The 15,382-nt window shown below is 41.6% G+C and overlaps 1 protein-coding gene across 1 annotated transcript in view; it reads left to right on the top strand.

The window, feature by feature from the left end:
- The window catches only part of TBC1D19 (TBC1 domain family member 19), a 102,678-nt gene that overhangs the window by 46,477 nt on the left and 40,819 nt on the right, over positions 1-15,382 (top strand). The window contains exons 14-15 of the mRNA XM_080913576.1: positions 7,684-7,768; positions 9,562-9,606. Coding sequence (XP_080769702.1) covers positions 7,684-7,768; positions 9,562-9,606 — 130 coding nt within the window. The remainder of the gene's footprint in view (positions 1-7,683; positions 7,769-9,561; positions 9,607-15,382) is intronic.

The following is a 15,382-nucleotide window of genomic DNA, read 5'->3' as shown; positions in this document are numbered from 1 at the left end:
GAGCAGTCAGTGCTCTTAACCACTGAGCCACCTCTCCAGCCCTAGTTCAATATTTTTTTCTAGTCATATCTCATGACTACTATTGCTGTTGTTAGTGATTTACAAATAATACCAAATAAATAAGATTGTTAGATAATTACTACGTGGTACATGTGTTGCACAGCTTATAGAATGAATTTATGAAAACTTTTGTATAACTGAAATGCCATCTGATATCAGCTCCCTCTGAGCCCTCCTAGAAAAACCTACTGTAACCTCTGCTGTTGTGCAGCTGACTATTAGAAATCACACCAGTACAGTCCTGCTGTCGTTGTCTTTCTGCGACAGGCTTATCCCAGTTAGTGTCCGCCATGTTCTTGATGTTCTCCTTTCTAAACACTAAACAGTACTCTGTTGTGTATTATACACTATGTTTTTCTTTCTTTTTCTACCCAAACGTCATCTTTAGCCTCATTGCATAACAAAGGAGATTCACAGCACACAGGTTTCCTTATTGAGGAATTACTCAATTAAATGTTTATATAGCCAGTTAATAAAATGTATTTTTCACAACTGGACATAGTACTACCTGAAGACCCAGCTATTCCACTTCTGGGCATATACCCCAGAGACACTTTAGTACACAACAAAGATATATGCACCACAATGTTCATAGCAGCTCTATTTATAATAGCCAGAAGCTGGAAGGAACCCAGATGTCCTTCAGAAGACGAATGGAAACAAAAATTGTGGTACATTTACACAATGGAATACTACTCAGCCACCAGAGACAATGACTTAACCAAATTCTTAAGAAAATGGCTGCATCTAGAGAATATCTTCTTGAGTGAGATAACCCAGTCACAAAAGAACAGACATAATATGCAGTCACTGATAGTGGGATGCTAACCCCAGAGGCTTGCACTGCCCCAGAAACAACTCACAGACTGTATGAAGTCCAAGAAAAAAAGAAAACAAAACAAAACAAAAAAAAAAAATAGTCATGCTCAATCCTTACCCACCAAGAACACATTGACAAATTCCGGGTTGTACCCTGTATTACATTTACATGTACTGTCTGCTCATTGTAAAAAAAAAAAAAAAAAAAAAAAAAAAAAAAAAAAAAAAAAAAATCTTTACACACCAAGAAAACTTTGACTATTTCCAGGTTGCATCTTGTTTTACATGTACTTTATGCTCATTGTTACTGGTGGGATCTTTATCACACCATCAAACCTTTAAAAAAAAAACAAAACAAGTACTGACAAAAATGTATTGTATAATTTTATGCAAAAAATGCTTAAAATCTGTACATTTATCTTTATTTTGTAAAATAAAGTTGTTAAAAAAGTATTCTTCACGATGATATCTTAAAATATTTTATAATTAGTTTGATTGCTTAAAACTTTATAAACAATCTATTATCATATAATGTGATTTTATACATAAAAGACCCCAAAAACTCCACCAGAAATCTTGTACAGCTGACACTTTTAGCAAAGTAACAGGATAAAAAATTAACATTCAAAAAATCAGGAGCCTATCTATACAAATGACAAAAAGAAATCAGAAACAGTACCTTTCACAATAACCTGAAATAACAACAGCAACAACACTGGAACAACTCTAAACAAGACTTTTATAAGCAAATCGTTAAGACACCAAAGAAAGAAACTGAAGGGAACTCCAGCAGATGGAAAGGTGTCCCACGCTCATGGATCAATAGGGTTAATACTGTGAAAATGATACAGAAATAATCCACAGACTCAGTGTGATCCCCATCCAAACTCCACTACAGCTGAACAAACTATTCCCAACTTCATGTATACACACACACACACACACACACACACACACACACACACACACATCAAAACTAAAAAATAAGAGAGAAAAAGAAAATCCTGAATAATAAAGAACGTTTGGAGGTATCATCATCGCATGTTTAGAGTGTGCTACGGAGCTGTAGTAATAAAGCAGCATGGGGCTGGCATAAAAACAGACACATTGATCAGGGAATAAAGTGAAGACACAGCCATAAGTCTATACACCTATGGACAGTGATTGTTGATAAAGAAGCCAAAAATTACATACTCAAGAAAATGTAGCGTCTTAGCATATGGTGTTCATCAGACTGGATGACTACATGTAGAAGAAAGAAAATAGATCCAGACTTATCACCCTGCACAAAATTCAACCCCAACTTCATACAACTCAAGGACCCCAAACCAATCCTATCCATTTCCAAAACTCAGCAATCCAAGCCGCTCTGTAATTTATGAGAACTTAATTCAGGGAAGAATACTTTGAAGGCCATTCTTGAAAACTGATCATCTCTTCATTAGCTTGGAGAAAATGATCAAATGCACAAATGGGAAGATGTTTAGCATTTATATGATAAAGGTGTTGCTCAGTTGGTATCTGCCATTTCTTTTGTGGTTTCATTACACAAACAACTTATTTCTTTAGAAACATTTATAAAAAAAATACTTTGACATATTTAAGAAAGCTTTTTGTCCAAGTAAACCTTTTGCAGACATTCTTGGTCTGATTCTGTAGTTTCAACCCACAGTTCACATCAGTGCCCGGTTCTTATCTTTTGTCTCAGTAACAGAGCTCCTAGCTCTGAGGAATCTCACGTAGTACATTTAATTTTTTCTCATCTGTAAGTGAGCAGCCCTTTCTGAGTATGTAACCTAGCAGATCTCCAATGAGTCTGCCATCTATTGACAGAGAAGGAAAATCAGAGTTAACCGCACTCGACTAAAGCAGGGGTTGGCAGCTCTCTGCTTGTCTCCCAGGGGTGCACCCAGGACATACCGTCTACCACACTACCTCTGCCGTTCTCACTTTACAGTCCCAAGATTCTCCTTAGAGAAGTCTCAGGTGTCCTGCCTTCTCTGAGGCCACAGGCAGCAGGGCCTCTGTGGGGATATATTTAAGCACAGAGCTTCTTCTAAAGTTACTGTGCTATCTCAGCCTGCTACACTGAGGGACATGGATATAGACATTTCCTTAGGATTTTCCTATCTGAGGCAATGCTAGATCACTACACATTTATATTTGGGTATCTTTTCCTTTCCTTAGATTTATTTACTGGGTTTGTTTATTATCTTCATTAGCTTGTGACTGCAATGCATTATTATAATTCACTAGATGAAAGTAAATAAATGCTCTTGAGGTCCTAAAACACAAAAATCTGAATGGCTCTACTTGGCTATATTCATGGTTCACAGGGCTGTGTTACTTTCGGGGCTCTCAAGAAGAGCCCAGTCTTTCTCCTAACCTGCTTCCAGAATTTGGCGCTTTCATTCTTTGGCCCCCAGCTGCTTCTCTCATTGTCAGAGCCTGCAGATAGTATCTCACTCTGACTTCCTTTTTCTGTGTCTCATTTATAAGTATCCTTATGAGTATGTTGGGTCCAGTCATATAATCTTGGATAATCTTACTATTTATGGATTATGAATTTAATGGCATCTATAAGACCAATTTTTAAAAAATAGTTTTATATTATAATTAGGTCATTTATGCCTTTCCTTTTCCTCCCTCGATGTTCTTCTGACAACTTACTCTCTTTGAATATAGTTATATATTCCAAAGTACATAAACACAACCTACTCAGTCCATGCAGCGTTACTTGTATTTATGTCTCCAGAGGTGACCGTTGGCATTAGATAAGCAGTGGGGGTGCTCTTCCCTGGGAAGACCGTTTCTCCTGCTCTCAGCATCCCTAGCAGTGGGGGTGCTCTTCCCTGGGAAGACTGTTTCTCCTGCTCTCAGCATCCCTAGCAGTGGAGGTGCTCTTCCCTGGGAAGACCGTTTCTCCTGCTCTCAGCATCCCTAGCAGTGGGGGTGCTCTTCCCTGGGAAGACTGTTTCTCCTGCTCTCAGCACCCCTGGGTTGCCTGTACTTCTTTATCTAGGATTGAAGACTCTGAGTCTTCCCCTTCCACATTTGCATGTCTCTAAGTCTCTTCCTTGTTACACTCATGTTTAGGCAACCATGTTGCTAGGATTTCATGGGTGTAGCTTTAGACAGTTCTAGGAAACACAGTCTCACAGCAAAGTGTCTGCTCTTTTGTTACAATTTTTCTGTCCCTCTGCAAAATGATCCCCAAGCCCTAGGTGCAGGGTTGACTAAGAGACTCCCTAAGTATTCTAGGCTATTGTCACTGCTCTTGCTTCCACTTAAAGTAGAGGATAAATCCCTACTGCTAAAGACACAATGTACTTTAAGGTACAGGGCCCAGAGGTCCCTGAGCTGGAACTGACCTGAAAGCCTCCTCCCTGAGGACTAGCTATCATGGTACAGAAGGCACTGTGTCAGCTTCTACGGGAGGAAGCAGCTAGATAGGTAGCATCCTATGCATCTATGATGCCTGTGAACCACCACCACAAGGGTTCAGTAGTGGCATGCATAACTTGGCAATAATTTGTTAGGCTCAGGTTTGTTAAACGAGGAAAATGATGCCTGGTACTGAAAACCTAGCCATCGTCCTGGGCCTAGCGAAGTCATGTATCTTGAAGGAGAACCTACAACTGCTACTTTATTAAACCAGCATAATTCCTAACTGCATTCTAAATATTTGTCTTTATACCCACAGGTAAGTATAGTTCTCACCTCTAGTCAAGGAAACTTGTTTTGCATAAGACAGAGACTATTACAGAAAAATTACAACCAATCAAAATGCAGAGTTGTGGAGCCTAGTCCCCAGTGAACCAGCTACATCACTTTTATTATACATTGCCACATAGCGACAGGTCCCAAAGACTGGGATTTGAGTATCTTTGCAGCATTATTCTACAAATATATACATACATTATACATATGTATACACATACATACATATACACACATGCATACATACATATACACACATGCATACATACATATACACACATGCATACATATATATTACATCATACATACACACATGCATACATACATATCACATCATACATACATACACACACACATGTAAACAAAAGTACTTGAAAGTCTGACAAGAGAAAAGGTCAACTGCCCTTATCTGTGGGTATAAGGATAATTATTTAGAATTTAGTTAGGAATTGTGCTGGTTTGTAGTAAAGTGGCTGTTATAGGTTCTACTCCAAGACCTATGACTTTATTAGGCCTAGGTTATTGGCTAATTTCAGTAGCAGTCTTGATTTTCCTCTTCCCATGCCTACATTAAATCCAATTAGACTTACTGGGGTTTGAAGGCACATATTGCACCCTTAGGGTTATTGTGAAACAGACCATTACAATTGGTCAGTATGGACCTCAGTCCCAGCTGATATATCTGGAACATAATTCCTACAAATATGGCTCAGGGATCCTTGTGGAAGAGGGAACAGAAAGAAGGACAGAGGAGAAGGAGTTTACTGTGAGATTGTGTCTCCTAGAAATCTGTCAGAGAGGCTACATCCATGAAGTCCACCAATATGGCTGACTGAGCACGGCCTGAACAAGGACAAGATCAGGGACATGGAAGGGACATAGCTCACAAGGCTTCAACCCTAGACAAAGGACTACAAGCAACTAAGGAATGCTGAAATCAGAAATATTCTTCTCTAGGGAAAGTGTACCATTTGGTTATTCAATACAAAATGGTGAGCTCTAGAGACGCACACATACAAGTAATGTAATATGGATTGAGTAGGTTGTATTATAGATTTAAAAATACAACAACAGTTAAAAAGAAAGAGACAATAAATCTGAATGAAACAAAATGGGTCTATTTGGGAAGCATTGGAGAGAGAAAAGAACAGGAGAGAGTGTTATAATGATATGATACTTTCAAAAAACTGTAAATAAAATCAGCATATACAAAGAGATGAGGTTAATATTATATAATGGTTCAGTAATATTTTGTGACTTTATGATTGTTTAGAGCCCAATGATTTTGGGAAAATATCCATCACATTAAAATGCCAAAATTAAAAATTTTCTCAGTGGATGCCACACTTTTCTGAATTGGATTTACTAAAATAATTTTTAATTGTGGTTAAAAACAAAACATGAAATTTGACACCTTAACTATTTCTAAGTGTGCAGCTAGTGGTATTAAGTGTTTACATTGTCAATATTGACAAGCTAATATCCATTTTATACAATTTTTATCCTAGAAAGGAAATTTATTTCTCAGCATAGCAGTACCTATGTAATGCCAGCATTTACTCTCTCAGTGTAAGTTATGTGCTCAGACTATTCCCAGTGATGCAAAGGCAGTTGCTCCTACTGCTGGGCATCTGTCTCCATCTCCACAGCCCCAGAGCCTTCTCTCTCAACCAAGTCCAACTGGTGCCTCTCCTCCCAAGGCACTCTTCCCCGGCTTGCCTCACACTGAGTCTCCCAGCCCTTCTCGGTGTTTCACCAGAGAGTACGTCTCAATAGCCACTTCCTACAGAATGCCGAGCCCGTCCCGGGCCTCCTTTATCTCCTTCCTACCATGCTTCCACCTAATGCACCAGCTGATGGAGTCCTTCAGCACGGCTGAGCTCAGTGCTTTGTTTGTGGTTTTCTTTTGATGTGCCCTCTACCTCACACTGAGATTTGTGCTTGGTGAGGTAAGAGTGAAAGAAGACAGAACAACTGATTTTTAGAAACCTGTGGATGTCCTCCAGAGTGGACTTCAGCGTGACAAGAGTAATTTCAAAGGACGGCATGTTGAAAAGTGTAGGTTGTCATTATAAAGTTCTATAAAGGTAAATAGAGAACAGTAGGGGGATTATTCAAAAATACGATGCTGGGGTATTTTCCAGACAGTTGAGCAATATAAATAAACAAATTCAAAAGTAAATATATTAAGATCCAAGAATAACAGAGCATAGAAAATAGCTAGTGATATAGTAACAGCTGTAGAGAACATTTTAGCCTTGTGATATCCCAGGTGCTATTCTAAACACTTCCCGTATACCAGTTAATCCCCACAGTGCACTTGGACCGAAGCATCGCCATTACATTCATCTTACATATGAGAACACAAATACTTCCAAGTCCAGTCACCAGACCTTGTCACTCAGTGAATAAACTGTCACTCAGTGAATAAACTGAACAAACTCAAAGGTTTCTAATCAATTCCTCGTTCTGTGCCCACTTCCCCCAGCTTTTGTGGAAAGTCCTTAGATTCCTGGGACTTCTAAATGTCCCTTCATCTTCCTGGGCCTGGACTCCCGCCCTCAAATTTCAAGCTAGTGTCAGCAATCCAACTTCGTCTGTTTTAGCTCTTGGTAGAGTTGCCGTGTGCCCCTGCTGGCCAGGGCAGCCAGCTTCCACTTGTGTTTGGGAAACCTTTCCTTTGCTGCTGCCATCTTTGCTGGGAATGGAGACTTTCTCCTCATTCTTGATGTGCCCAACTGTGAACTGCACACCAATTAAGTCTGGTTCCAATTTCCTAGACCCCTCAGAGCTTGTGTGTGATTACCCATAGGTACCCCGATGTAGTTCTCGTCTGTTAGGTTTCTCACGTGATTTTCGTTTCCAGATGAGACATAGGAAGCAGCAAGTTAGCAACGTTTGCTTTCTGCTGTTGAGAGAACTGGCCGCCTTCACATGGAGTCCCTCTGTGAGCCGACAGAGGGCGCTCTTCCCATTGCCAAACACAACCCTCCAGTGCCTCCTCCGTGCGAAACTGAAATTAATTTATGACTATCAATTGTCCTACAGCAGTGCTCACTGATTCTCTCCCCATGTTATATCCAGGTGTTACTTTGCTTTTCACGGGACACGTCTGTACTGAGTCACTTTGCATACAACAGTGCCTCACCGCCGAAATCATACATCAGAGGTAATGTTCTAATAACCCTAAAGCGAAATGTCTAGAGACTTCCAAGCTCATTCCAAGAATGCATGAATATTTTATATTGGTATTTCCAATTCTTCAGTTGAGAATTATTTCCAGTACTCTGCAGTCACAATTACTGTCTTTTCCTCTCAATGTCAGCAGCCAGGCAACAAATCACAGACCCGTCCCAAACAGGGGCAGATCCCATTTCCGTTGTCTTTTGGTTCTTGACATCTCCTGCCTCCTCTGTCCCATTTGTGCCAAACCTGTCATTTCTTCCTCTCGAGTGCCTATAGCCCTCGCGCTGGGTCCAGAGCAAGTGGGTCCTCGATGCTCACCAGCTGACCATCCTAGCTAAACTTTGAGAAAACAAAGTGGAGGGTGATCTAGGAAGACAGCTGACTTTGATCTCTGGTGTTTGCATGCAAACACACACACACACACACACACATACATGCATGCCTGCGCTTACATGAACATGCATATACTACACACAGCCTTCCATCTTATCCTGTACACAGAGTGATCATAAAACTCAGTTACCTAATGGGCTAAAATGAACTATAATTTTAAGACCCTTCACCTGCCCACACCAACTTAACACAGCTTTCTTTTCTTCCCGGATAATCTCACACGTGCTGTATTCATTCCCTACATAGCCCTAGTGCGTGAAAAGCTTCAAATTCCATCACCACAAATTATACACCCTTGGTGAACTAGACGACATGTCATGTCTACCAGCCTATCATCAATTTCCCTCCCTCCTGAGCACTGAAACCCTTAAAACCCATTTAGAAAAGTCAGCAAACACTGTCTAGTGTGTGTTTGGTCTGTACTATAAACCACTGGGTGGGGCGTGCCGTGTTTGCTGAACCTGTCTCCGTGCCTGTGCTGTGCTCGATTGTGGATCTGTTTCCCATCATTCCCTTCCTTCTTCACACACAGCTCAGCCTAAGATAGCCCCACATTTTACTCCTGTCTTTTTCTTACACCCAATTAGAAAAACTTAATAATGAATTTTAATTTAAATCCCAGTACAAGAATGAATGTCTTTTTAACAACACTGGTTCTGGATCTGGAAGCCACCTGTCTTGGCTGTGATGGGACACCACGAGTAAAGCACCATGGGGGGAAGGGCTTGTTTGACTACACTCCCAGGTCCCCGCTCATCACTAAGAAAGTCAGACAGGAACCTGGAGGCAGGCACTGGTGCAGACGCCATGGGGGGTGCTGACTGCTGACTATAGCTTGTGTGAGGTGACGGGAAACTGTGAAGCCCACCACCTGAAGTTACTCAGTAGGAGACAGGAAAAGTGAGAAGCCAAGGAACAGTATAAAGAAGGGATTTTTATGGGACAGTTCTGTTTTTACCTGTTTATCCTTTCTCTCTAATCATACTGTATTCAGAGTCAGGATACATGACTGTGATATAATTGAAGATATTTAATTTTTAGTGCTTCAGCACATTTTCTAAAACATAAGCTAACAGGATATGGCAAGACTTCAGATTTACTTTAAGTAACAAAGTTGTTTATCGGAAATAGGAAAATAATTTTATGCTTATAAATTATTATTCAGTACTTAAGAAAATTTGAAAACATTGTTTAATTAATATTATTGAGTTAAATTCTTAAAGGCTTTGCTGGTGGCTGACAGATTTTCAACTAATTCTATATCATGAAATGAAATAAAGTTGGACTATGGTTATTTTTAAAATCTCATTCATTATCCATTACTTATTAGGACATTCACAGAATGTTGCTTTTTGAGACTCTACTGACTGGCTTTCCTTACAGGAAAACTGGGATTAGAAGAATATGCTGTCTTCTACCCACCCAATGGTGAGTGTTGTCACTGCTTCCTCTGGAGGGAAATGGAGAAATGACAACTTTTGTCCTGGGGTTGTAACTCTCTCATTCTGTCCTGAAAATAAAACACAAATTATCATCTAAAATAGCCTTCATCCTGGAAAAGGTGTGTTTCAGTGACTTCCTCCATGTTTGTGTAGTTTAATGCCGACTGTCACATCTCTCCACCTCTGTTTAGGACCAAAGGGGGTGTGTGAGACCTGAGTCAGCACAGGTGCCCGAGTCTGAGGCATGCGCTTCTCTGTGACCTTGTTGTGTCACTGGTACAGCACAGGCGTGTGGGGAACAGATGCCTGTGCTACAGTTCATTGTCTTCATTAGTGTCAGTGTGGTATTTACTGACTACAAAGATGATCACTCACTGACAAGTGATCACATATGATGACCCTGCGTTTACTATTTAGACATTAGTGTACAGGTCTTTAGTGTGCTTAGAATGTATGTGGCACATAACGCCTTGTCCTGGTGGTGTTAATCCACACCTGTGGAACTTCTGCTTCCAAAGAGCTTGGGCATTGTAGCCCAGTGGGTCTGGGTTCGGATCCAAGCTCTGCCAGTTCACCCGCTGGCCTGGGTAAGTTACTCAGCTTCCATGACCTTGAGCTCCATTAACTCAGCACGTGGCTAACGATCATGTGGGGTGTGTTGTGAGACACTAGCACAGGGCCTCACTTTGAGTGCAGAAAGTGCAGCCATGATGATTGTGTTAGCAGTATCGAGCACTGTCTGAAGGCCGGTGTTTTCCTGCGTGTTCCGGCATGTGCCCTTTGGCACCTGGTTCCTTACACTCTCATTGTGGTGTTCTCTCTTCACACATTTCCCTACGTTTCTATCTGCTTTCATGGACCTATTTGTTAATTACTAAACTTTCTCTCTAGTTCCAACCTCTTCTGTGATTATCTCAAAACTAAGATGACCCAACTGAACATATATATTTTCCTGTGCCCCTCAAGAGAAAAATTAAAATAACAACCAGACCCCTGTGTCCATCAGCTGCCTTTTCTTCCACCCAGTCTCTCAGGGCCTGAAGCCTGCAGGTTGTTGTAGAACTGTCGACGGCCTAGGTTTGCCCGCCCTGTCATTGGGTCATCTTTCTCACTCTTACTGCCGCCTTGCCCACCCCCTGATCTTGCCGCAGCCAGTGTCGGTGTAACGGCCGTCTATGCTGCTATCTCCTCCCTACCTTTTCCAGTTCTCCTTAGTGTTGGTGAAAAGTTTAATAGCAGGCTTTCCAGTATGACATACAAGTGGGATCCCCGGAGTCTCACCCTGGTCAGTCTGCTATTACCTAGCTTCAGAAATTACCATTTTCCACCTCACTTTTCAAAAATTACTACCAACATCTAACTGCTTATTGTCACACAGCCTCAGACTCTGACACGGGCACCATGTCACTTGCCTCAAGCCTGCTGTGGGTTCAGGGTAGGACGGACATCAGTCTTGTCTCCTCTGCCCATCGTGGAGGCTGAGTTCACACAGGCTCCTGTTTGCCTGCGTCACTGAAGCCCTGGGGTAAGGGCCCTCCTCTAGGCTCTCGAGGACCTTGGCAGAAAACTTTGGTTTCTTTCAACTCCATCTCCCTCTCAATGTTGCAAACTCCAGAAGGTTCACAACCTTATTCTTGTTCCATTATCAATCTCTCAGTATCTAGCGTGTAACAGTATTGCAATACTCGTTGGGCCTAAATTAGATGTGTCTAAATTTTATCATCTCTGTGTGGACATAAAATTGTTGTTTTATCCTTCATCCCAGGGACTTAATTTTCCAATAACTTTTCATATTTAAAAAGTAGAAAATCAGAAATACTACGCGAGTAGCTGAAAAAAAATGTTGATAGACTGAAGGTAACAGGAGACACTATCAGATCTTTGCTTCACTTACATATGTGCCTGGCAAGCCTGCCTCTTGTCCTTCTCTACAGGAAGCGTGACCAGTGGCTGACACAGGTAGGGAATGGCCAGCAGCTGTCAGAACTGAAATGTAAATGCTGAAGCACTCCAGCAAGTCGCCCTGGGACTGACTGATAGAAAAGCCCTTTACAGGGTTTACAAAGGTTGTAGGTTGTAACTCATTGTAATTTCAGCTCTTTTGTGTATGTTTGGGGCACTGGGTATAATGCCATGTCTCACGTATGCTAGGCACATGTTCTCCCACTGTGTTCTCATCTCCAGATCTTTATAATAATTTAAAGACACATATATGTGTGTTTATAACAATAATTTAGATATAGTTGTAGATACATCAGCTAATACCTCTGAGCCAGAATTATGTTAAGTATATTGTATGTCTAACTCCTTGCACATACAATATAATCCTTATAATATGACCCTTGTAATAACCCTGTGCTACAGGTACTAGTTACTCAGTTTACAAAGGAGCTGAGGCAAACAGGGTTCGTCTGCCCAGCCAGCGAGTGACAAAAGCAGGATTTGAACCCAGGTTCTCTGGCTTCAGAAACAGTATTTTATCATTTGCCCCTAAGCCACAGCAAATGTAATGAAAACTATTACACTGTGTTTGGAAAGAAAAGAAACTACAATAACAGCAAAGCAAAGAGTTACATTTGGTGGTTCTAGAAAGATTTCTACACACACTAGAAAGAAATGGTTGGATACACACTGAGATAAAGTCACAGCTGTCATAAGTTTAATCCCACAGAACCACTTAGGTGGTTTTAGGACTTACAAGACCAAGGGTTCTTAGTGCACAGACTCCTTCTGTTGCAGCTTAGGCCCTGTTCAACATCATTCCACACTACCTGTTCCCAGCCTCTGCCAGAGTAACAGCACTTTGACATTTGTGGCTTATGGACTATGGTCAGAACTGGCCCGGCTTCCTTGGGTAGAGACATATTCCCTCACCCACATCTTCCCTGCGTACACCCGAGACAGCCTGCCTGAGGATGGCACTGAGAGTCATGGTGGCATGAGACATTAGCGCGTGAAAGAATCATCATGAAGCACATCCTCTCTAATTCACTCCGTTCTTGTTAAACAAGATTTCCGAGCTCGGGGACACTCACAGGTGTCCTATAAGCTCTTCGTATTTATTGTTACTGTCTGACATGTACGTGCTTCCTCTATTTGCTGAACACTCACTTCCTGTTCCGACTCAGTGCTCTGAGTAACCCACAGTGGAGTACACAAATAAAGGACCTTTCGTGCTAGTAAAGTAGATATGCAAGAAAGGGAAGATATATTTGAGAGGATGAGCTCAGCATCCAGGCATCAGAAAGTGTGGGCTTGGGAAGGCCAGGCTATTCTAGATAAGGCAGCGGAAAAGGTACTGGAGGAGAATGGAGTCCCGTGGAGCAGAATGAGCCGTGCAAAACAGCAGGAGCGCACACTCTGGAGAGAACACAGCACGTAAGGCCAACAGTCAGACCCAGTCTGATGCTTAGAGCACCACAGCCGCTAAGTCTGACTTCTAGTGAGCCAGGGCCCAGCCAGGGTGGTATGACTGACCTAAGTCTGTGGGACTCCTCAAGGAGAGTTTCAATTAACGTTTTACTCTCCTCCTTGTGCATGGGCTGTAATACTGTACTTGATTTCTTTGCACGCCTAGTAGATTTTTTTCATTGCTGAAAATTGGCTGTCTTCCCTATTATAATGTGATAATTATGGGAATCAGACTGCTTCCCTTCCAGAATCTACCGTTGTTGCTTTTACTTTATAATTGTTTGTTTAATAATTTCTGAAATCATTTATAAACTTTAAATCATTAGTGAATTTTAGTAAACTATTTCTATAATTATTATATTCTTTTGTGCCTACTGAAATCTCTGTTCTTTTAGATTAATATTAAGCTAGTGATTTGATAAGCATTTCCTTAAATGTTTTTAGTTCAAAGTTATGACATCCCTTAGTATTTGCAAATTGGTTTGGAGTGGGTCACACTGTAAAGCTTAGCTGAGCCATTCACAAGTCTACCTTAGTCCTCACTCCTTTTGAGACTAAAAGTCAGAAGTGAAAGCCTATGTCCTCAGTCCTTCCCTAGCTCTGTCTGTATGCTATACGAGGGACACTTCAAAGTCCTTATTCCCCACGTTCCTTTCTGGGCCTCCTTTCCCCATGCTTTTCAATCTGTTCATTATTTTCCTCATCTATTATTTGTTTCGTTGGGGCCACAAGTAGTGCATTTTCCTTTAAATGCTCATGACAAATGCACATCCACTGCACGTGTGTGGGACGCACGGATCCAGCCCATGCATGATCCTTGGTTGGTGGTTCAGTCTCTGGGAGCCCCTAAGGACCACATTTAGTTGACTTTGCTGGGCTTCCTGTGTAGTAGCTATGCCCTCCGGGTCCCTCAATCCTTCCTTCAACTCTCCCCCGAGTCTCCTTGATCTCGGTCTAATGTTTAACTGTGGGTCTCTGCACTTGTTTTGGTTGGCTGTTGGGTGAAGCCTCTCAAAGGTCAATCATGCTAGGTTCATGTCTGCAAGAACAACAGAGTGTCAGGGATTGGCTCTTGCCCATGGACTAGTTCTCAAGTTGGGCTAGTCATTGGTTGGCCACTCCCTCAGTCTCTGCTCCATCTTTATCCCTATACTTCTTCTATGCAGGGCAGATATAGGGTCAAGGTTCCATGGGTGAGTTGGTGTACTTATCCCTCCACTGGAAGTCCTGCCTTGCTACAAGAGGTGGCCAATTCAGGCTCCATATTTACCGCTGCTAGGAGTTTCAGCCAGAGCCCTGCTGACAGACACCCTGGAGCCTCTCCCATCCCAGGTCTCTGGCATATCAAATGTTTTGTTTTTGTTGATATTATTTCTGAGCTTTAGCAAGGGTCTGTTAGTCATATCACATGGGATATCCAGTTAACATTGAGACACCTTACAGTGCATAGGGGTGGGGAGGGGGTATGGATTCATAGCAAACTGGAAAGCTTGTGCTTGCATAGTAGCCAGGTGAATAAAACTTGACTCTTGGAAAGCTAAAGTGTTCAAGGAAAGGGGGAGGAGGACTCTGAAGGAACTTGCTAAGCAACAACCCTACAATCAAAGAAACCCAGCGTGTTCTGGGTGCTCCTCGGGCTCCCTGCATTTTCCCCCTGGCCAGGATTTTACTGTGTCTTTCTTTGTGGAGAGTTTTTGGAGTCCTCTTTCTTGTTAGGCTTTTCTGGGACTTATGCACATACTCACATGTGTTACTTTCCATTTGGAGAACATTAACTAGCTATGGGCATTGAACACCTGTGTTGTACTAAAGATTCTACTGACTGTACTAATACACTTTAAATACTCACTTATGTTTGAGGGGAACTCGGAAAAGTTCGTAAAATAAGGATTCCAAGAAGATTGGTAACCAGTCACAAAGAATTCAAATTCATGACTATAACGCTTCATTGAGTCTTTGTTCTTTACACTGAATCATAGAGAACATCCTATGCTATTTCTTTATTGCACATTTAAAAGTGAATTTTTATTTCAGTGTTTTATTTACAGGCCCTCAGTACACTTACAAAGCATTATCTGTCACCTCACAGAGGATGCTGAGCTGGATTCTGAAGATAATGCATGGTGTGAAATGTGGTCCTTGCTTTCTGTGGAGCAGTTGATTCAGATCTTAGGAGAACGCAGTGGGATGTGATTGAACGTGGGTGGTGTTGATGTGCGCAGCCCTTCGGGCCACTGTGCAGTTTGCTAGCCCAACCACTGCACTCCACTAAAAGTGCCTGGTCCTGCTTAACTAAGTCTCACTAGCAGATCATCAGGTTAAAAATAATAATGGATTCATTTCAATGTTTG

This window comes from Micromys minutus (assembly GCF_963924665.1).
Source record: "Micromys minutus genome assembly, chromosome: 1".
In the NCBI taxonomy this organism is placed as follows: Eukaryota; Metazoa; Chordata; class Mammalia; order Rodentia; family Muridae; genus Micromys; species Micromys minutus.
This window is presented reverse-complemented; position numbering and strand designations above follow the sequence as displayed.